This window comes from Balaenoptera ricei, chromosome 5 (genome assembly GCF_028023285.1).
Source record: "Balaenoptera ricei isolate mBalRic1 chromosome 5, mBalRic1.hap2, whole genome shotgun sequence".
In the NCBI taxonomy this organism is placed as follows: domain Eukaryota; kingdom Metazoa; phylum Chordata; class Mammalia; order Artiodactyla; family Balaenopteridae; genus Balaenoptera; species Balaenoptera ricei.
The window spans coordinates 17,867,127-17,889,953 of NC_082643.1; the positions used below are offsets into that span (position 1 = coordinate 17,867,127).

A 22,827-nucleotide genomic window follows, 5' to 3' on the forward strand; every position below is an offset into this window, starting at 1 on the left:
AGTCAGAAAGAGAAAAATAAATATTGTATAATATCACTTATATGTGGAATCTAGAAAAATGGTAAACATGAACTTATTTGCAAAGCAGAAATAAAGACACAGATGTAGAGAACAAACATATGGACACCAAGTGGGGAAAGGGGGGGTGGGGTGAATTAGGAGATTGGGATTGACATATATACACTACTATGTATAAATTAGATAACTGAGGACATACTGTATAGCACAGGGAACTCTACTCAATGCTCTATGATGACCTAAATGGGAAGGAAATCAAAAAAAGAGGGGAGACAGCAACAGTCAGCTCTACCCACCACCAGAGCCTCCCATCAAGCCTCTTAGATAGCCTCAACCACCAGAGGACAGACAGCAGAAGCAAGAAAAACTACAATCCTGCAGCCTGTGGACCAAAACCCACAGTTACAGAAAGATAATCAAGATGAAAAGGCAGAGGGCTATATATCAGATGAAGGAACAAGAAAAAACCCCAGAAAAACAACTAAATGAAGTGGAGATAGGCAACCTTCCAGAAAAAGAATTCAGAATAATGATAGTGAAGATGATCCAGGACCTCGGAATAAGAATGGAGGCAAAGATTGAGAAGATGCAAGAAATGATTAACAAAGACCTAGAAGAATTAAAGTACAAACAAACAGAGATGACCAATACAATAACTGAAATGAAAACTACACTAGAAGGAATCAATAGCAGAATAACTGAGGCAGAAGAACGGATAAGTGACCTGGAAGACAGAATGGTGGAATTCACTGCTGAGAAACAGTATAAAGAAAAAAGAATGAAAAGAAATGAAGACAGCCTAAGAGACCTCTGGGACAACATTAAACGCAACAACATTCGCATTATAGGGGTCCCAGAAGGAGAAGAGAGAGAGAAAGGGCCAGAGAAAATATTTGAAGAGATTATAGTCGAAAACTTCCCTAACATGGGAAAGGAAATAGCCACCCAAGTCCAGGAAGTGCAGAGAGTCCCATACAGGATAAACCCAAGGAGAAACACACCGAGACACATAGTAATCAAAACGGCAAAAACTAAAGACAAATTATTGAAAGCAGCAAGGGAAAAACGACAAATAACATACAAGGGAACGCCCATAAGGTTAACAGCTGCATTCTCAGCAGAAACTCTACAAGCCAGAAGGGAGTGGCATGATATACTTAAAGTGATGAAAGGGAAGAACCTACAACCAAGATTACTCTACCCAGCAAGGATCTCATTTAGATTTGATGGAGAAATCAAAAGCTTTACAGACAAGCAAAAGCTAAGAGAATTCAGCACCACCAAACCAGCTCTACAACAAATGCTAAAGGAACTTCTCTAAGTGGGAAACACAAGAGAAGAAAAGGACCTACAAAAACAAACCCAAAACAATTAAGAAAATGGTCATAGGAACATACATATCGATAATTACCTTAAACGTGAATGGATTAAATGCTCCAACCAAATGACACAAGCTTGCTGAATGGATACAAAAACAAGACCCATATATATGCTGTCTACAAGAGACCCACTTTAGACCTAGGGACACATACAGACTGAAAGTGAGGGGATGGAAAAAGATATTCCATGCAAATGGAAATCAAAAGAAAGCTGGAGTAGCTATACTCATATCAGATAAAATAGACTTTAAAGTAAAGAATGTTACAAGAAACAAAGAAGGACACTACATAATGATCAAGGGATCAATCCAAGAAGAAGATATAACAATTATAAATATATATGCACCCAACATAGGAGCACCTCACTACATAAGGCAACTGCTAACAGCCATAAAAGAGGAAATTGACAGTAACACAATCATAGTGGGGGACTTTAACACCTCATTTACACCAATGGACAGATCATCCAAAATGAAAATAAATAAGGAAACAGAAGCTTTCAATGACACAATAGACCAGATAGATTTAATTGATATTTATAGGACATTCCATCCAAAAACAGCAGATTACACGTTCTTCTCAAGTGCGCACGGAACACTCTCCAGGATAGATCACATCTTGGGTCACAAATCAAGCCTCAGTAAATTTAAGAAAATTGAAATCATATCAAGCATCTTTTCTGACCACAATGCTATGAGATTAGAAATGAATTACAGGGAAAAAAACGTAAAAAAGACAAACACATGGAGGCTAAACAATGCGTTACTAAATAACCAAGAGATCACTGAAGAAATCAAAGAGGAAATCAAAAAATACCTAGAGACAAATCACAATGAAAACACAACGACCCAAGACCTATAGGATGCAGCAAAAGCAGTTCTAAGAGGGAAGTTTATAGCTATACAAGCCTACCTAAAGAAACAAGAAAAATCTCAAGTAAACAATCTAAGCTTACACCTAAAGAAACTAGAGAAAGAAGAACAAACAAAACCCAAAGTTAGTAGAAGGAAAGAAATCATAAAGATCAGAGCAGAAATAAATGAAATAGAAACAAAGAAAACAATAGCAAAGATCAATAAAACTAAAAGCTGGTTTTTTGAGAAGATAAACAAAATTGATAAGCCATTAGCCAGACTCATCAAGAAAAAGAGGGAGAGGACTCAAATCAATAAAACTAGAAATGAAAAAGGAGAAGTTACAACAGACACCGCAGAAATACAAAGATCCTAAGAGACCTACTACAAGCAACTCTATGCCAATAAAATGGACAACCTGGAAGAAATGGGCAAATTCTTAGAAAGGTTTAACCTTCCAAGACTGAACCAGGAAGAAATAGAAAATATAAGCAGAGCAATCACAAGCAATGAAATTGAAACTGTGATTAAAAATCTTCCAACAAACAAAAGTCCAGGACCAGATGGCTTCACAGGTGAATTCTATCAAACATTTAGAGAAGAGCTAACACTCATCCTTCTCAAACTCTTCCAAAAAATTGCAGAGGAAGGAACACTCCCAAACTCATTCTATGAGGCCACCAACACCCTGATACCAAAATCAGACAAAGACACTACAAACAAAGAAAATTACAGACCAATATCACTGATGAATATAGATGCAAAAATCCTCAACAAAATACTAGCAAACAGAATCCAACAACACATTTAAAGGATCATACAACACAATCAAGTGGGATTTATCCCAGGGATGCAAGGATTCTTCAATATACGCAAATCAATCAATGTGATACACCATATTAACAAATTGAAGAAGAAAAACCATATGATCATCTCAATTGATGCAGAAAAAGCTTTTGACAAAATTCAACACCCATTTATGATAAAAACTCTCCAGAAAGTGGGCGTAGAGGGAACCTACCTCAACATAATAAAGGCCATATATGACAAACCCACAGCAAACATCATTCTCAATGGTGAAAAACTGAAAGCATTTCCTCTAAGATCAGGAACGAGACAAGGATGTCCACTCTCACCACTATTATTCAACATAGTTCTGGAAGTCCTAGCCACGGCAATCAGAGAAGAAAAAGAAATAAAAGGAATACAAATTGGAAAAGAAGAAGTAAAACTGTCACTGTTTGCGGATGACATGATATTATACATAGAGAATCCTAAAACTGCCACCAGAAAACTGCTAGAGCTAATTAATGAATATGGTAAAGTTGCAGGATACAAAATTAATGCACAGAAATCTCTTGCATTCCTATACACTAATGATGAAAAATCTGAAAGAGAAATTATGGAAACACTCCCATTTACCATTGCAACAAAAAGAATAAAATACCTAGGAATAAACCTACCTAGGGAGACAAAAGACCTGTATGCAGAAAACTATAAGACACGGATGAAAGAAATTAAAGATGATACCAACAGATGGAGAGATATACCATGTTCTTGGATTTGAAGAATCAACATTGTGAAAATGACTATACTACCCAAAGCAATCTACAGATTCAATGCAATCCCTATCAAATTACCAATGGCATTTTTTATGGAACTAGAACAAATCATCTTAAAATTTGTATGGAGACACAAAAGACCCCGAATAGCCAAAGCAGTCTTGAGGGAAAAAAACGGAGCTGGAGGAATCAGACTCCCTGACTTCAGACTCTACTACAAAGCTACATTAATCAAGACAATATGGTACTGGCACAAAAACAGAAACATAGATCAATGGAACAAGATAGAAAGCCCAGAGATAAACCCACGCATCTGTGGTCAACTAATCTATGACAAAGGAGGCAAAGATATACAATGGAGAAAAGACAGTCTCTTCAATAAGTGGTGCTGGGAAAACTGGACAGCTATATGTAAAAGAATGAAATTAGAATACTCCCTAACACCATACACAAAAATAAATGCAAAATAGATTCGAGACCTAAATGTAAGACTGGACACTATAAAACTCTTAGAGGAAAACATAGGAAGAACACTCTTTGACATAAATCACAGCAAGATCTTTTTTGATCCACCTCCTAGAGTCATGGAAATAAAAACAAAAATAAACAAATGGGACCTAATGAAACTTCAAAGCTTTTGCACAGCAAAGGAAACCATAAACAAGACGAAAAGACAACCCTCAGAATGGGAGAAAATATTTGCAAACGAATCAACGGACAAAGGATTAATCTCCAAAATATATAAACAGCTCATTCAGCTCAATATTAAAGAAACAAACACCCCAATCCAAAAATGGGCAGAAGACCTAAATAGACATTTCTCCAAAGCAGACATACAGACGGCCACGAAGCACATGAAAAGATGCTCAATATCACTAATTATTAGAGAAATGCAAATCAAAACTACAATGAGGTATCACCTCACACCAGTTAGAATGGGCATCATCAGAAAATCTACAAACAACAAATGCTGGAGAGGGTGTGGAGAAAAGGGAACCCTCTTGCACTGTTGGTGGGAATGTAAATTGATACAGCCACTATGGAGAACAATATGGAGGTTCCTTAAAAAACTAAAAATAGAATTACCATATGACCCAGCAATCCCACTACTGGGCATATACCCAGAGAAAACCGTAATTCAAAAAGACACATGCACCCCAATGTTCATTGCAGCACTATTTACTATAGCCAGATCACGGAAGCAACCTAAATGCCCATCAACAGACGAATGGATAAAGAATTTGTGGTACATATATACAATGGAATATTACTCAGCCATAAAAAGGAACGAAATTGAGTCATTTGTTGAGACGTGGATGGATCTAGAGACTGTCCTACAGAGTGAAGTAAGTCAGAAAGAGAAAAACAAATATCGTATATTAACGCATGTATGTGGAACCTAGAAAAATGGTACAGATGAGCCGGTTTGCAGGGCAGAAGTTGAGACACAGATGTAGAGAACGGACATATGGACACCAAGGGGGGAAAACTGCAGTGGGGTGGGGATGGTGGTGTGCTGAATTGGGCGATTGGCATTGACATGTATACACTGATGTGTATAAAACTGATGCCTAATAAGAACCTGCAGTATAAAAAACCAAACAAACAAAACAACTAATACTAAACTTTCATTGGGTTATTTGTATGGAAATATGTTAATATAAATGTTTCAGACATTAAAAAAAAAAAAAAGAGGGGATATATGTATACATATAGCTGATTCACTTTGCTGTAAAGGAGAAACTAACACAACATTGTAAAGCAATGTTGAATGAACAAAAATTAATTAAAAAAAAGAAAACCACACTCTTGACACATAAAATACAAAGACCAAATAATAATAATAATAATTGCTTTCAAAAGAGAAACAATAAGTATGACAACTTACTTCTCAATAGAAATCACATAAGGCCTAAAGCAATAGAATAACATGTTTAAAGTGCTGAAAGAAAATAACTACCAAGATAGAAATCTTTGTCCCCAAAATAAAAAATGACATAGGGAGTTTTTCAGGCAGAGGAAAAATGATTCCATATGGAAATGCAGAAAGAAATGAAGCACAACAGAAAGGTTAAATGTGTGAAGAAATATTGACTATACGAAACAATAATATTCAAACAGTTTAAATATAAGGAAACTTAAAATATATGACAATAATTAAACAAAAATAAGAGATAGCAAAACAGAGCTAAAATGTTCTAAGTTAGCATTATTGGGAAAGTGGTAAAAGTAATCCTTTTAATTGGACTGCAAAAAGTAAAGGATGTATATTGTAATTTTTATGGTAACTACTAAAAGAATAGTAAAACAATGCATAAGAAAAATGTAATAGAGGTAGATGAAATGGAAAAATATAAAATATTTGATTAATTCAAAAAAGAAGGTGAGGTAAGAAAAAATGCTAAAACAAGCGGGCTGATAGAATATATGAAATAATATGGTTCATATACTCACAAATATATCAGTAATCACATTAACTATAAATGGATTAATACTACTGTTAAACACAAAGCTTATCAGACTGGATTTTTAAAACTCATATGTTTTAAGGGTGTATCTTTCACTCTTGATTATAGTTTCTCAAATTTTATATAAACTACTAGTGTCTGAGTTATACCTATGGGTAGTTTTTAATTGTCAATAATAATAACAAGACTTACTGAGTCTTTACCATGTGCCAAAAGCTATTTAAATTATTTTACATGTACTGATTCATTTAGTATTCATAATAATGTTTTGAGGTATGTTCTATTATGATCTCCATATTACTAAGGCATAAAGAGTTCAAATAAATTTCACAAGGTCAGTGACAAAGCAAGAAAATATTCTCACAAACTCTGCCACCAGAGATCATGCTCATAATCACTGTGCTATACTGTCTCAATATCTGCAATAGAGAATAAAGACTATTTATAATGAGGGCTTTTTAAAATTTTTTTCTTGAAATATAATTTTAATAAGTTGTTTTATCTGAATATAATGTTACTCAGAATAATGAACTTCTAGTACATTTTAAAAATATACAAGTATTCTAAAAACTACTAACATTCATTATGCATTTAAAATATACTTATATCAACACTTAAAAATGGTTAAGATGGTAAATTTAACATTGTGTTTTCTACCACATGATAGACAGACAGATAGATAGATATCACACTATAAAAGTTAAAGAAAAAACATATGTCAAAGGTTAATGACAGAAAAAAAATACTCAAAATTAAAATCTAGCAATTTAGAAAATCTAGCAATCTAGAAAAACGAAGATGTTTTAGAGTGTGTATGGACATGTTAAACTTGTTCTTATGTTTGCATCTCAATAATAAACTGGTGAATTTAACAGAAAACAAATTAAATTGACAGAAACCAGAGTGATATTTTGGGGAGGCTATCATATGTAATTCTGGGGCCTCTGGGAGCAAAAAATATTTTTTAAAAAATGTCTACAAGTTAAGGATATATAGATGTAACAACTATGAAGAGTCTGAGATTTTTATCTACCTCAAGCTAACAAGTTAACCTGCCACAGTTTCTCTGATGCTGGCAAAAGACATGAGATTCCTGATACAGAAACAAAGGACCTTATTCCTCATAAAATAATACAGAGCATGAGTGTCAGCATGCTTGCTTCTGTCCTCCTTGCCCTCAAATCCTAATGAAGGCAAGGCAGATGGAGCAAAATGGATACTTGTACAAAGCAATGGGCTTTGTTTCAGAAGAAAACCTGTGAGCTTAGGGAACCCGAATCTTTCATAATCAGCAGTAAGCATGCCTGCCCTCTGCTTGAGAGGAAGACACTATCTCTATCTTCCAAAGCTATTTGCTATACAATCATCCTTGAAAAGACAGTCATAAACAAAGATGGGCAGAAACACAAAACAACCCCAGAGAATTCTCTCTTAATAAGGAAGAAGAATAAAAAATAGATTTTAACATAGAAAACAAACTTCTTTAGGAATGTTTACCTAGGAAACAAATCTCTGGAAAAAATAAGTTTCAATAAAAATTAGAAACCTGAAAAAAATTAATGTCCAAAAATATAAAAATTAATCCCATAAATACAAAGTCAACATATAATGAAACATAAAAGAGTTAATGTGTCAGTAATTCAGGAAATCAAATGTCAAATTAGTTACATAACAATTCCTACCTTAAAACTGTTAATCATACTTTTTTCTAGTTTCTTTTGTTTTCATTGTTGTTGCCATCTGTTCTCATCTTAAAATTGTACTGTGTATCTTAAAACAATACTAAACTAAAATATAGTAATTAATTCCATTAAACAGAAATCTGAGGATATGCAAAATACAGTGACATCAAAGAGTCAGGGACAGTGGGGTGGAAGCAGGGAGAAAATGTGATCAATGAAAGATTTCCAAGGAGGGTGACATATGAACAATATATGGAGAATGAATAGGGCCTGGAACCTACCAAAAAATATACCCTGCATCCAAAGACAAAGAAGAAGCCACAACGAGATGGTAGGAGGGATGCAATCGCAATAAAATCAAATCCCATACTCGCTGGGTTGACAACTCACAGAACGGAAAACAATTATACCACAGAAGTTCTCCCATGGGAGTGAAAGGCCTGAGCCCCATGTCAGGCTTCCCAGCCTGGGGGTCCAGCAATGGGAAGAGGAGTCCCCAGAGAATCTGGCTTGGAAGAAAAATGGGATTTGACTGTGGGACTTCCACACGACTGGGGGAAACAGAAACTCCACTCTTGGAGAGCACACAAAAAGTCCTGTGTTCACCAGTACCCAGGGGAAAAAAGCAGTGACCCCATGAGACTAGGCCAGACCTACCTGCTAGTATTGGAGGGTCTTCTGCAGAGGTGGGCGGAGGGGGGCTGTGGCTCACTGTGGGGACAAAGACACTGGCAGCAGCAGTTCTGGGAAATACTCTTTGGTGTGAACACTCCTGGAGGGCAAAATCAGCCCCACCAAACAGTCTGTAGGCTCAAGTGCTGAGTTGCCTCAGGCTAAACAACCAAAAGAGAGGGAACACAGCACCACCCATCAGACAAGCAGATTAAATTTTTACTGAGCATGGCCCTGCCCACCAGAGGGACAAGATCCAGATCTATCCAAAACCAGTCCTTCCCATCAGGAAGTCTGCACAAGCCCCTTAGATAGCCTCCTCCACCAGAGGGCAGACAGCAAGAAGACTACAATCATGCAGCCTACGGAATGGAAACCACAATGACAGAAAGTTAGACAAAATGAAATGGCAGAGGAATATGTCCCAGATGAAATAACAAGATAAAACCCAAGAAAAACAAGTAAGTGAATTAGGGATAGGCAATCTTCCAGAAAAAAGAATTAAAAATAATGATAGTGAAGATGATCCAGGATCTTGGAAAAAGAATGGAGGCAAGGATCAAGAAGATGCAAGAAATGTTTAACAAAGACCTAGAAGAACTAAAGAACAAACAAATAGAGATGAATACAATAACTGAAATGAAAAAATACACTACAAGGAATAAATAGCAGAATAACTGAGGCAGAAGAACAGACAAGTGACCTGTAAGATAAAGTGGTGGAAATCACTGTCACAGAACAGAATAAAGAAAAAAGTATGAAAAGAAATGAAAACAGTCTAAGAGACCTCTGGGACAAGATTAAATGCACCAACATTAGCATTATAAGGGTCCCAGAAGGAGAAGAGAGAAAGGACCTGAGAAAATATTCGAAGAGATAATAGCTGAAAAACTTCCCTAACATGGGAAAGGAAACAGTCACCCAAGTCCAGGAAGTGCAGAGAGTCCCAGGCAGGATTAACCCAAGGAGGAACATGCTAAGATACACAGTAATCAAATTAACAAAAGTTAAAGACAAAGAGAAAATATTAAAAGCAGCAAGGGAAAAATGACAACAGACAAGGGAACTCCCATAAGGTTTCAGCTAATTTCTCAGCAGAAACTCTGCAGGTCAGAAGAGAGTGGCATGATATATTTAAAGTGATGAAAGGGAAGAACCTACAACCAAGAATACTCTACCAAGCAAAGCTCTCATTCAGCTTTGATGGTGAAATCAAGAGCTTTACAGACAAGCAAAAGTTAAGAGAATTCAGAACCACCAGACCAGCTTTGCAACAAATACTAAAGGAACTCCTCTAGGTGGGGAAGAGACCAGCAACTTAAAACAAACTTGTACATATATAGACTGCTATACCAAAACCACATGGGAACAGCAAACCCAAAAACTATAATAGACACAGACACACACGAAAAGAAAAAGGAACCCAAACACAGCACTAAAGATGGCCATCAAACCACAAGAAAAGAGAACAAAAGAAGAAGGGAAGAAAAAAGACCTACAAAAACAAACCCAAAATAATTAAGAAAATTGCAATAGGAACATACATATCAATAATTACCTTAAATGTAAATGGATTAAATGCTTCAACTAAAAGACAAAGACGGGCTGAATGGATACAAAAAAAAAAAGACCCATATATATGCTGTCTACAAGAGACCCACTACAGACCTAGGGACACATACATACTGAAAGTGAGGGGATGGAAGAAGATATTCTGGTATTCCATACAAATGGAAATCAAAAGAAAGCTAAAGTAGCAATACTCATATCAGACAAAAAAGACTTTAAAATAAAGACTGTTATAAGAGACAAAGAAGGACATTACATAATGATCAAGGGATCAATCCAAGAAGAAGATATAAAAATTGTAAATATATATGCACCCAACATAGAAGCATCTCAATATACAAGGCAAATACTAACAGCCATAAAGGGAGAAATCAACAGTAACACAATAACAGTGGGGGATTTTAACACCCCACTTTCATCAATGGACAGATCACACAGACAGAAAATCAATAAGGAAACACATGCCTTAAATAACACATTAGACCAGATGGACTTAATTGATATTTATAGAGCATTGCTTCCAAAACAGCAGAATACACATGCTTCTCATGTGCACATGGAACATTCTCCAGGACTGACCACATGCTGGGTCACAAAGGCAGCCTCAGTAAATTTAAGAAAATTGAAATCATATCAAGCATCTTTTCTGACCACAACACTATGAGATTAGAATTAACTATGAGAAAAAAACCATAAGTAACATGAATATGTGGAGGCTAAACAATATGATACTAAATAACAAATGGATCACTGAAGAAATCAAAGAGAAAATTAAAACTACCTAGAGACAAATGAAAATGAAATGAAAACACAATGAAATGAAAATGAAAATGAAATGAAAACACAATGATCCAAAACCTATGGGATGCAGCAAAAGCAGTTTTAAGAGGGAAGTTTATAGCAATACAATCTTACCTCAGGAAACAAGAAAAACCTCAAATAACCTAACCTTACACCTAAAGCAGCTAGAGAAATAAGAAGAAACAAAACCTAAAGTTAGTAGAACAAAAGAAATCATAAAGATGAGAGAAGAAATGAATGAAATAGAGACAAAGAAAGCAATAACAAATATCAATGAAACTAAAACGTGGTTCTTTGAAAAGATAAACAAAATTGATAAACCTTTAGCCAGACTCAACAAGAAAAAAGGGAGAAGACTCAAATCAACAAAATTAGAAAAGGGAGAAGTAACAACTGACACCAGAGAAATACAAAGGCTCATAAGAGACTACGACAAGCAACCATATGCCAATAAAATGGACAACCTGGAAGAAATGGACAAATTATTAGGAAGGTACAATCTCCCAAGGCTGAACCAGGAAGAAACAGAAAATATGAACAGACCAACCACAAGCACTGGAATTGAAACTGTGATTTAAAAACTCCAAACTGACAAAAGTCCAGGAACTAATGGCTTCACAGGCGAATTCTATCAAACATTTAGAGAAGAGCTAACACCTGTCCTTCTCAAACTCTTCCAAAATATAGCAGAGGGAGGAACACTCCCAAACTCATTCTATGAGGCCACCATCACTGTGATACGAAAACCAAAGATACCACAGAAAAAGAAAATTATAGGCCAATATCACTGATGAACTTAGATGCAAAAATTCTCAACAAAATACTAGCAATCCAAATCCAACAATACATTAAAAGGGTCATACACCATGATCAAGTGGCATTTATTCCATGGGTGCAAGGATTTTTCAATATCCTCAAATAAATCAGTGTGATACAGCACATCAACAAATTGAAGAATAAAAGCCATATGATCATCTCAATAGATGCAGAAAAAGCTTTTGACAAAATTCAGCACCCATTTATGATAAAAAAAAAAAACTCTCCATAAAGTGGGCATAGAGGGAACATACCTCAACATAATAAAGGCCATATATGACAAACCTACAGCTAACATCATACTCAACAGTGAAAAGCTGAAAGCATTTCCTCTAAGATCAGGAACAAGATTAAGGATGTTCACTCTTGTCACTTTTATTCAACATAGTTCTGGAAGTCCTAGCTATGGCAATCAGAGAAGAAAAAGAAATAAAAGGAATCCAAATTGGACAAGAAGAAGTTAAACCGTCACTGTTTGCAGATGACATGATACTATACATAGAAAATCCTAAAGACGCTACCAGAAAACTACTAGAGCTCATCAGTGAATTTGGTAAAGTTGCAGGTTACAAAAGTAATACACAGAAATCTGTTGTAGTTCTATATACTAACAACAAAAGATCAGAAAGGGAAATTCAAAAAACAATCCCATTTGCCATCACATCAAAAGGAATAAAATACCTAGGAAAAAACCTACCTAAGGAGGCAAAAGACCTGTCCTCCAAAAACTATAAGATGCTGATGACAGAAATCAAAAATGACACAAACTGATACAATGATATACCATGTTCTTGGACTGGAAGAATCAATATTGTCAAAATGACTATACAACCCAAGGCAATCTACAGATTCAATGCAACCCCTATCAAATTACCAATGTCATTCTTCACAGAACTAGAACAAAAAAATCTTAAAATTTGTATGGAGACACAAAAGACCCCAAATAGCCAAAGCAATCTTGAGAAAGAAAAATGGAGCTGGAAGAATCAGGCTCCCTGATTTTAGACTATACTACAAAGATATAGTCACCAAAACAGTATGGTACTGACACAAAAATAGAAATATAGATCAATGGAACAGGATAGAAAGCCCAGAAATAAACCCATGCACCTATGGTCAATTAATCTATGACAAAGGAGGTAAGACTTTACAATGGTGGAAAGAAAGTCTCTTCAATAAATGGTGCTGGGAAAACTGGACAGCTACATTTAAAAAAATGAAATTAGAACATTCTTTAACACCATACACAAAAATAAGCTCAAAATGGAGTAAAGACCTAAATGTGAGACCAGATACTATAAAACTCGTAGAGGAAAACACAGGCAAAACACTCTCTGACATAAATTGCAGCATTATCTTTTTCAATCCAACTCCCAGAGTAATGGAAATAAAAACAAAAATTAAATAATGGGACCTAATAAAACTCAAAAGCTTTTGCACAGCAAAGGAAACCATAAACAAAATGAAAAGACAACCCACAGAATGGGAGAAAATATTTGCCAGAGATGTGACTGACAAGGTATTAGTCTCCAAAATTTACAAACAGCTCATGAGGCTTAACATCATAAGAACAAATGACCCAATCAAAAAATGGGCAGAAGACCTAAATAGACATTTCTCCAAAGAAGACATACAGATGGCCAAGAGGCACATGAAATGATGTTCAACATCGCTAATTATTAGAGAAATGCAAATCAAAACTACAATGAGATATCACCTCACACCAGTCAGAATGGCTATCATCAAAAAATCCACGAACAATAAATGCTGGAGAGGGTGTAGAAAGAAGGGAACCCTCCTACACTGTTGGTGGGAATGTAAATTGGTACAGCCACTATGGAGAACAGTATGGAGGTTCCTTAAACAACTAAACATAGAACTACCATATGATCCTGCAATCCCACTCCTGGGGAAGCAATGTACACACTGCTTTATTTAAAATGGATAACCAGCAAGGTCCTACTGTATAGCACAGGGAACTCTACTCAATACTGTGTAACAACCTAAGTGGAAAAAGAATTTGAAAAAGAACAGATACATGTATATGTATAACTGAATCACTTTGCTGTACATCTGAAACTAACACAATATTGTTAAGCAACTATATTCCAATGTAAAATAAAAAATTTTAAAAAAGAATGAATAGGAAATTTCTAGGAGAACTACATATATATTCTGCCCCATATCATGAGAGAGATTTTAGCAAATCTTTGAGGATGACAAATTGTTAATGGAGGCTGAAAGGGCAGTGAAGAAATTTTTGGAGACTGAAAAAGGGGGCTCCGTATTAATTAATAATGTAATGTTTTAAAAAATGTTACACACAGTGCTTAATTTGACTCAGCACAGGAGACCTGATTTGGCCCTGGCATGGACAAGATTGACAGACTGATAGATGTTCCTCAATTCTATGGGGGGTGGTCATAGCCATTCTTAGTTGGTAAAGCAATTTGTCTGGTTAATTCTAATAACAGACAAGACTCTGGCATGCTACTTAGTTATGCAACCCCCAAGAAGTGGGCATCTTCCAACTTCTTAGAGGGACAAGTGGTGTTCAGCCACCCAAGATTTAAGCAAATAACAGGTCTCTGATGCCCTTAAATATCCTGGTTTGCATGCATACTACACTAACTGCCTCAGCATGGGCCTACCCTGAAACTGCATGTACAGGTAACCCTTTGAACCTCATTCATGACAGAAATCTGAGGGATTGAAATTATTCCTGAAGAACAAGGAATTCCCAGTAAGGGCCAAAAGCTCGCATTGATTGGTTTAATGAGGCCCTCAAATCAGACCCTGGGTTGGTCTATACCTTGGTGAGAGCTGAGAAGGGAGTCCAACTAGGCTCTTTAGAGGAAGTAAAAGCTGTAACAAGGTTTCTATAGATGAACCTGAAGAAGCATCATTAATGAACCTTATCGCCTAAAGGGACAAAGGAATGCTGAGTCTTCTGTCCTCCCAATGCATGAGAATAATTGCACAATGACATGATGTATCATGTTGTATTTAAGGAACTTTAAGTGAAGGTAAAGGTAAGGGAGTGAGAAGCAAAAATTAAGGGAAATTATGGCAGCAATGAGAAATGAGGCTAGAGAGCTAGACAGACACCATAAAGGGTATTGTATTTATTTTAAAAATAATTGTTGTCAGTCAAGTTTTTATTAACAAAGCAGTTAGCATGTGTTCATTAATTTTGTGTTATCTTAAAGGCATTTTTGAGCTTGGAGTGAAGGGAAATTATGGCAATGGTAAGATAGGAGTTTGGAAAACTAGGTAGACAACAGATTATGAAAAGGACATTGTTCTTGGACTTAAATTTCTTCCTATACCTGATAGAAGGCACAGAATTTTAGGCAAAGGGAACTTATTAAAAGGCAGTACCATGACATGACGTGTTTTAGAGAGATATTACTTCCAATCATATAGCTAAATTTGCATTATTTTTTCTCAGTTTGATGATAGTTTTAACTCAAGTGTGTAGTGAAAACATTTAAGATATACTCTCTTAGCAAATTTCAAGTATACAATGCAGTATTATTAACTATAGTCACCACGCTATACATTAGATCTCCAGAACTTATTCATCCTGCATTGAAACTTTGTATCCTTTGACCAACATGTCCCCATTTCCTTCACCCCTCAGCCCTTGACAACCATCATTCTACTCTGCTTCTATGAGTTCTATTTTTTTAGATTCCATATATAAATGAGAGCATGAAGTATTTGTCTTTCTGCATTTTGCTTATTTCATTATTTGATTTAGCAAAATGTTCTTCATCCCTGTTGTTGCAAATGGCAGGATTTCCTTCTTTTTTAAGGCTGAATAGTATTCCCATGTATGTGGCGTGTGTGTGTGTGTACACACACACACACACACACACACCTTCTTTATCCATTCATCTTTCTATAGACACATTCATTGATTCACATCTCAGCCATTGTGAATAATGCTGCAATGAACATGGAACAGCAGATATCTCTTCAATATACTGACTTCATTTCCTTTAGATATATAATCACAAGTCAGATTGCTGGATCATATGGTAGTTCTATTTTTAATTTTTTGAGGAATCTCCATACTGTTTTCCACAATGGCTGTACCAATTTACATTCCCACCAACAGTGCACAAGGGTTTCCTTTTCTCCATATCCTCACCAACACTTATCTCTTGTCTGAGAATGCCCATTCTAACAGATGTGAGATGATACGGCATTGTGATTTTTATTTGCACTTCCCTGATGATTAGTGATGTCGAGCATTTTCTCATATACCTGTTGGCCATTTGTATGTCTTCTTTTAAGAAATGTCCATTCACATCCTTTGTCCATTTTTAAATCAAACTATTAGTTTTCTTGCTATTGAGCTGTTTGAGTTTCTTATATATTTTGGATGGTAATGCCTTATCAGATGCATGGTTTGTAAATATTCTTTTCCCATTCACTCTGTTGACTGTTTCCTTTACTGTACAGAAGCTTTTTATTATATTTTGATGCAATCCAATTTGCTTATTTCTGCTTTTGTTGGTTGTGCTTTTGGGGTCATATGTAAAGAAATTATTGTCTAGATAAGTGTCAAAAAGCTTTTTCCCTGTGTTTTCTTCTAATCGTTTTACAGTTTCAGGTATTACATTTAAGTCTCTAATTAATCTTGGCTTGATTTTTTTATATGGTGTGTGATAAACGTCCAGTTTCATTCTTCTGCATGTGGATATCCAGTTTTCCCAGCACAGTTTATTGAAGAGACTGTCTTTTCCTCATTGAGTGTTCTTGGAAGAAAACATATAGATGTATTTCTGAGGCTCTCTATTCTGTTCCAATGGTCTATATGTCTGTTTTTATGCCAGTACAAAACTGTTTTTATTATTATAGCTTTGTAGTGTATTTTAAAATCAGGTAGTGTGAGGCCTCCTGTTCTTTTTGCTCAAGATTGCTTTGGCTATTTGAGATCTTTTATGGTTCCATATAAATTTTAGAATTTTTTTCTATTTCTGTGAAAAATGCCATTGGAATTTTGATAGAGATTGCACTGAATCTGTATATCATTTGGGTAGTATGGACATTTTCACAATATTAATTTTTCCAATCCATGAACATGGGCTATCTTGCCATTTATTTGTGTCTTCTTCAATTTTTTTTTATCAATATTTTATAGTTGTCAAGTGTACAGACCTTTCTCTTCCTTGGTTAAATTTATTACTAAGTATTTTTCATTCTATTGTAAATGGGATTGTTTCCTTAATTTCTTTTTTAGACAGTTGTTGTTAGTGTGTAAAAATGTCACTGATTTTTGAATGTTAATTATATCCTGCAACTTTACTAACAACAATTTAAAATTTTGCAAGAATTTATGAAAATCTCACTTCGTGAAATTTTAATAATTTTTGTTTAAATAAGAAAAACTTTTATTCGTTTCCATTTTTCTGATATGCCTATAAATCTGCAGCATTACTAAGAGATTACTGATAATGATTTCACAGCTGTTCTTTCATTACGATGAGATGTATTTCAGCTACAGCTAAAGTTTTAAACGAATTTAAAGCACTAGGGTGCTTACTTTAATAGCAAATATACTAAAGTTGGAACAATACAGATATTATCATCCTGTGCAAGGATGACATGCAAATTTGTGAAGCATTTCATTAAAAAAAATTTTTTAAGTACTAGGGTACTCTTACATTACCACCATAGGTATATTAGTGTTCAATTTCCTATAAAGCATGTGTGTTCCACACTTTCTGGGTTGAAAATCATTTTCTGTGATAGAAGAGTCCAATCCAGTTTAGTAATTCAGTGGCTCTGTTATCCCTATATCATCTACCCCACCCCTACAGGATTCTTGTATCTTCTTAGCAATTCTTTTGCCAAACCAAACCTATACAAAGTCATTTTAATTTTCTTTAGCATTTTTTACAATAAATTGTTTTTTCTTTAAACTTCCTAGATTATACTTCTATGCCTCTCTCTTGTATTCATTTATTCAATCATTACTTCCCAAGTGTGTACTATAGTATGGACACATTTCCAATGTTTTGTACATGCCCTTTTATGATCTGACAGCTATGTTCAAACCTCCCCAGTGTTTAACATCTGTTTATATTCTCTCTATAGATTATCTACCTATCTATTCTTTCTATATTTTCCACCCGAATTGTTAGCCACTTTAACTTTTCTATATATGCATTCTCTTAAGCTTCCTCAAATTCTTCAGGAATGAGAAAGAATGAACAATTATATACACAAACATTAAGATGTCCTTTTAAAATCTGAACTCTAAAAGGTTTAATGTGTAGCCAACTGCATTGTCAGAATTTTACTCATGAGAGTGGCTTCCTGTCAACCTGTTAGGCTATAATAACTATATGAGTAACCTTCTTACTCATATAATCTCTGATCTCAGGAATATTTCTTGTTTTCTGCTGATCATTTTGAAATAGGGATTTTCTACATGTCTTGTATGTGTCTAACAATGTCCAGAATCTCTTCTTTGACAATTCTACACTTTAAAATAACAGAATAGGAGTTCCTCTCTTGGCTTCCACTACTTTATGTAAAGGTAAATTGTCAGCAAATCAAACACATGTAAAACATTTGGCTTTCAATGAAATGAGAAATCAAACAAACCCTTTTATATTTACCCACATGGTTATCTCTGATACTCTGCATTACTTTATACAGATCCAGATTCCATCTGGTAACATTTTTCTCTGCCTGTAGGACTTCCCTTAACATTTCTTACACTGTAGGTCTTTTGCAGATAAATATTTCAGCTTTTATATATATGAAAAGGTCTTCTTTTTTTACGGAGGTAGAATTGACATACAACATTATATTAGTTTCAGGTATGCAACATAATGATTCAATACTTATACATATCACAAAATGATTACCACAATGTCAGGTTAACACCCATCACCACAAAGATTCTTTTCTTGTGATGAGAACTTTTTAAATTTACTCTCTTAGCATCTTTCAAATATTCAATACAGTATTATTAACTATAGTCACCATGCTGTACATTACATCCCCATGACTTATTCATTTTATAAATGGAAGTTTTTAGAAAAGCTTTTCATTCTGTTTTCATTTTTGAAAGATATTTGAGCCTGCAGTAGAATTATAGGTTGGCAATTGTTTTCTTTCAATACTTTAAAGATGTTGCACTGCTATCTTCTGACTTGCATCACTTCCAACATGAAATGTACTGTCATTTTTAACTTCATCCCTCTTAATATCATGTATACATTTCCTCTGGCTGCTTTTAAGAATTGTTTTTCTTTTTTACCATTTTATTCAATTTGATTATAATTTGCCTTGGCATAGTTTCCTTGATGTCTTTTGTGCTATGGATTTGTTGAGCTTCATGGATATGTGGTTCTAGTTCTCATCGAAGTTTGGAAATTTTCAGCCTTATTTCTTAAAATTGTTTTCTGTGTCCCCTCACTCTTTCTTTCTCTTCAAGGATTCCAGTTACACATTTAAGCCACCTCAAACTGTCCCATAGTTCACTGATACTTTATTGATTCTTTTTTTGTCTTTTTTTCTCACTGTACTTCATTTGAGATATTAACATTCTCTATTACTGTCTTGAGGTTAACTAATTTTTTAGTCTGAACTAACTAATCTGCTGCTAACTAGTGTACATTTTTTCATACATTATATCAATACTTGCCATCTCTAGAACTTTAATTTGTGCCTTTCTATTTGTGCTATTGCTCTACTTAATATGCTCAATGTTTCTTCCACCTTCTTGAACATATAGCATATAGTTATAATAACTGTTTAATGTACTTTCCACTAATTTTGTCATCTGTATAACTTCTGGGCCTCTTTCTATTGATACTTTCCTGCTCCTTTGCATACCTAGTAATTTTTTTTTTATTGAATGCTACACTCTGTGAATTTTACCTTGTTGGGTTCTGGATATTTTTTAATTCCTATGAACATTCTTGAGCCTTGTTCTGGGAGGCACAAATTCAGTAAGCCAAATATATATATATATAAAAGACGAAACTAATGGAGAAAAAAAGAAACTGCCATTCACGGATGGCATAAAAGCACTTGAGGAAATTTTTTTTAAAACTAATAATAAATTAGTAGGATTAATCATTTAATTTAGCAAGAAGTATGAATCATTGGTAAAGGAAATCTTTAATAAAGACTATTATATTTCTTTACACCAATAACAGAAAGCTAAACAATGAAAATATTTAAAAGATAACATTTTGATAGCATTAAAAAACATCAAATACTGAGGAATAAATCTAATAAAGATGTGTAAGACGTCAACATAAAAATTATAAAACTACAGAGAGCATTTAAAGAAGCCCTAATTTAACGGAAGCTTAAATTTACTTTCAGAATATAGTGGCCCAATCATAAAATGAAGATAAATATTTAAAGAACTACATATGAGATCTCCAAAGAGATAAAGAATAAGATCTACTTTTAAAAAAGAAATTACAAACATAGCTGTGAACCAAATTAACTTTTGTTCTTATGCCATAAATGACCATATGTAAATAATTTCAATAATAAGAGTATGGCTTATAATCATGAGGTATATATATCTCATGTAATCCTGTAAACCCTAAATTCTTGGTAATAGATATAAATAATTTTGGTATCCACATATTACCTTATAGCCAGCAGGCCCAGGAGTAGGAAAAACTTCTTTCTGAACCAGGAAGAGAGTCCGAGGAACAGAAGAACCAAATGCACTTTTCTTTTGTTTCTTCAAGCAGGTATTGCTAAAGTTGTCAATTAAAGTATTGTTTTGGATATTATAAAACCCAGGACCTAGAATTATGAAGAATATCATATGTAAGAATAAGCACACTTTTAATTCTTTTAAACTGAACAACTTTATTATTTATTTTACTTTATTTATTGAATGAAAGATTCTTTAACTTCTATAGTGCTTTACAATTTTCAAAAGTTTCACACACATGATTTCATATAATCCCATAATAACCCTTTTACTTTTCCCCACCCTTGTATTGCTCCTCCCTCCTTCCCTCTCCTCACTGGTAACCACTAGTTTGATCTCTATATCTGTGAGTCTGCTTCTTTTTTGTTTATTCAGTAGTTTGTTGTATTTTGTAGATTCCATATATAAGTGATATCATACAATTTGTCTTTCTCTGTTTGACTTATTTCACTTAGCAAAATACCCTCAAAGTCCATCCATACTGCTGCAAATGGCAAAACTTCATGGTTTTTTATGGCTGAGTAGTATTCCATTGTATATATACACCATATCTTATTTATAAACTGAGTAACTATAAATTAAGTAATTTTTTAGAAAGAAATCTCATGTATTGCTGGCAGGAATGCAAAGTGCTTTGCCATTCTGAAAAACAATTTGTCAAATTCTTATAAAGTTAAACATATACTTACCATATGACCCAGAAATCCTACTCCTAGTTATTTCCCCAAGAGAAATAAAAACAACCCAAATGTCCATTAGCTGGTGAACAGATAAACAAAATGTGCTACACCCAAACAATGGAATAATACTCAATAATAAAAAGAAAAAATAAATGCAACAATATGAATGAACCTCAAAAACATCATGCTAAGTGAAAGACGACAAACACAAAATCCTAAATAATGTGTAATTCCATTTATGTAAAATTCCAGAAAATGTAAAACCATAGAAACACTAGCAGTTACTTAGGGCCAAGAGTGGGGGTACAGATTAACTGCAAAAGGACGTGAGGAACTTTTTTTTTTTTGAAACCTAGATGACCTTGGGTATGGTGATGACATTTTATTTTATTCTATTTATTTTTTTAATAAATTTATTTATTTATTTATTTTTAGTTTTGGCTGTGTTGGGTCTTCGCTGCCGCTTGCGGGCTTTCTCTAGTTGTGGCAAGCGGGAGCTACTCTTTGTTGCGGTGCATGGGCTTCTCATTGCGGTGGCTTCTCTTGGCGCAGAGCACAGGCTCTAGGCACGGGGGCTTCAGTAGTTGTGGCACGCAAGCTCAGTAGTTGTGGCTCATGGGCTCTAGAGCGCAGGCTCAGTAGTTGTAGCGCAAGGGCTTAGTTGCTCCACGGCATGTGGGATCTTCCTGGACCAGGGCTCAAACCCGTGTCCCCTGCATTGGCAGGTGGATTCTTTACCACTGCACCACCAGGGAAGTCCTAAGAGAACGTTTTAAGAGTGATGGAAGTGTTCTAAAACTTGATTATATAGTGGTGATTACCTGACTATGTACATTTACCAACACTCATCAAAATGTACACTTAAAATGAATTATTTTTATTGTGTAAATTATACTCAGTAAAGAAAGAAGGAAGGAAGGAAGGAAGGGAGGGAGGGAGGAGGGCAGGAGGGAAATTCTTGATGCCAAAAAGTATTGAAATCTTGATGTAACAACATTAAAAATCAATTTGGAACAGAAAAAAATCACCTATCTCCCAATCTTCCTATCATAGTATTTAGTTATTTTAATTTTTGCCTTTTACCCTTTAGTGTACATTTATAACCAGGAATATTTTCTACAGTGACAATCTGAGTGAATAACATTTCTTTTTTTTCATTCAAAATAATACAAACTTCTTTGCCATTGATAAAAGTTTTTATCAAGACATTCAAATATTTGAAACAAATATTTGTATATGTTTTATAATTCAGTATTTTCAAGAAATCAGTTCCAGTGAGCAGCAATATTCATAAAATGCAATACCAAATACTTGAAAGAACACCTGATTTGGCTGCATGTTATCTGGAATCTACTAAATTAGATCTGCAACTAAATAGGTATGAACCATCACTTAAATCTCATTTGTTTTTCTGGGCTTCAAGTTCCTGTCTGAAGATAATAGTAATTGACTAGATCAGTGCTACTCAAAATGTGATCTGTGAACTGCTGCCCGTCCAAGAACAATCTACAATAAAAGGAGCTTACAACTAAAGGTAAATTGACTCACTAAACGTTTTATAACTAGTCTTTCTCCATGAAGGAAGCATTGTGTGGATTTACATTCTGGTGCAATCTCCT

General features: G+C 34.7%; 1 protein-coding gene and 1 non-coding gene across 6 annotated transcripts in view; one reads left to right on the top strand and one right to left on the bottom strand.

The window, feature by feature from the left end:
* The window catches only part of STPG2 (sperm tail PG-rich repeat containing 2), a 617,593-nt gene that overhangs the window by 467,292 nt on the left and 127,474 nt on the right, over positions 1-22,827 (bottom strand). For all 5 annotated transcript variants that reach the window (XM_059923912.1, XM_059923909.1, XM_059923910.1 and 2 more), the window contains one exon: positions 20,457-20,617. In XM_059923912.1, coding sequence (XP_059779895.1) covers positions 20,457-20,617 — 161 coding nt within the window. The remainder of the gene's footprint in view (positions 1-20,456; positions 20,618-22,827) is intronic.
* LOC132366778 (U6 spliceosomal RNA) lies at positions 17,372-17,475 on the top strand. The gene has a single exon (XR_009503507.1). It is a non-coding gene; the product is annotated as a U6 spliceosomal RNA (small nuclear RNA).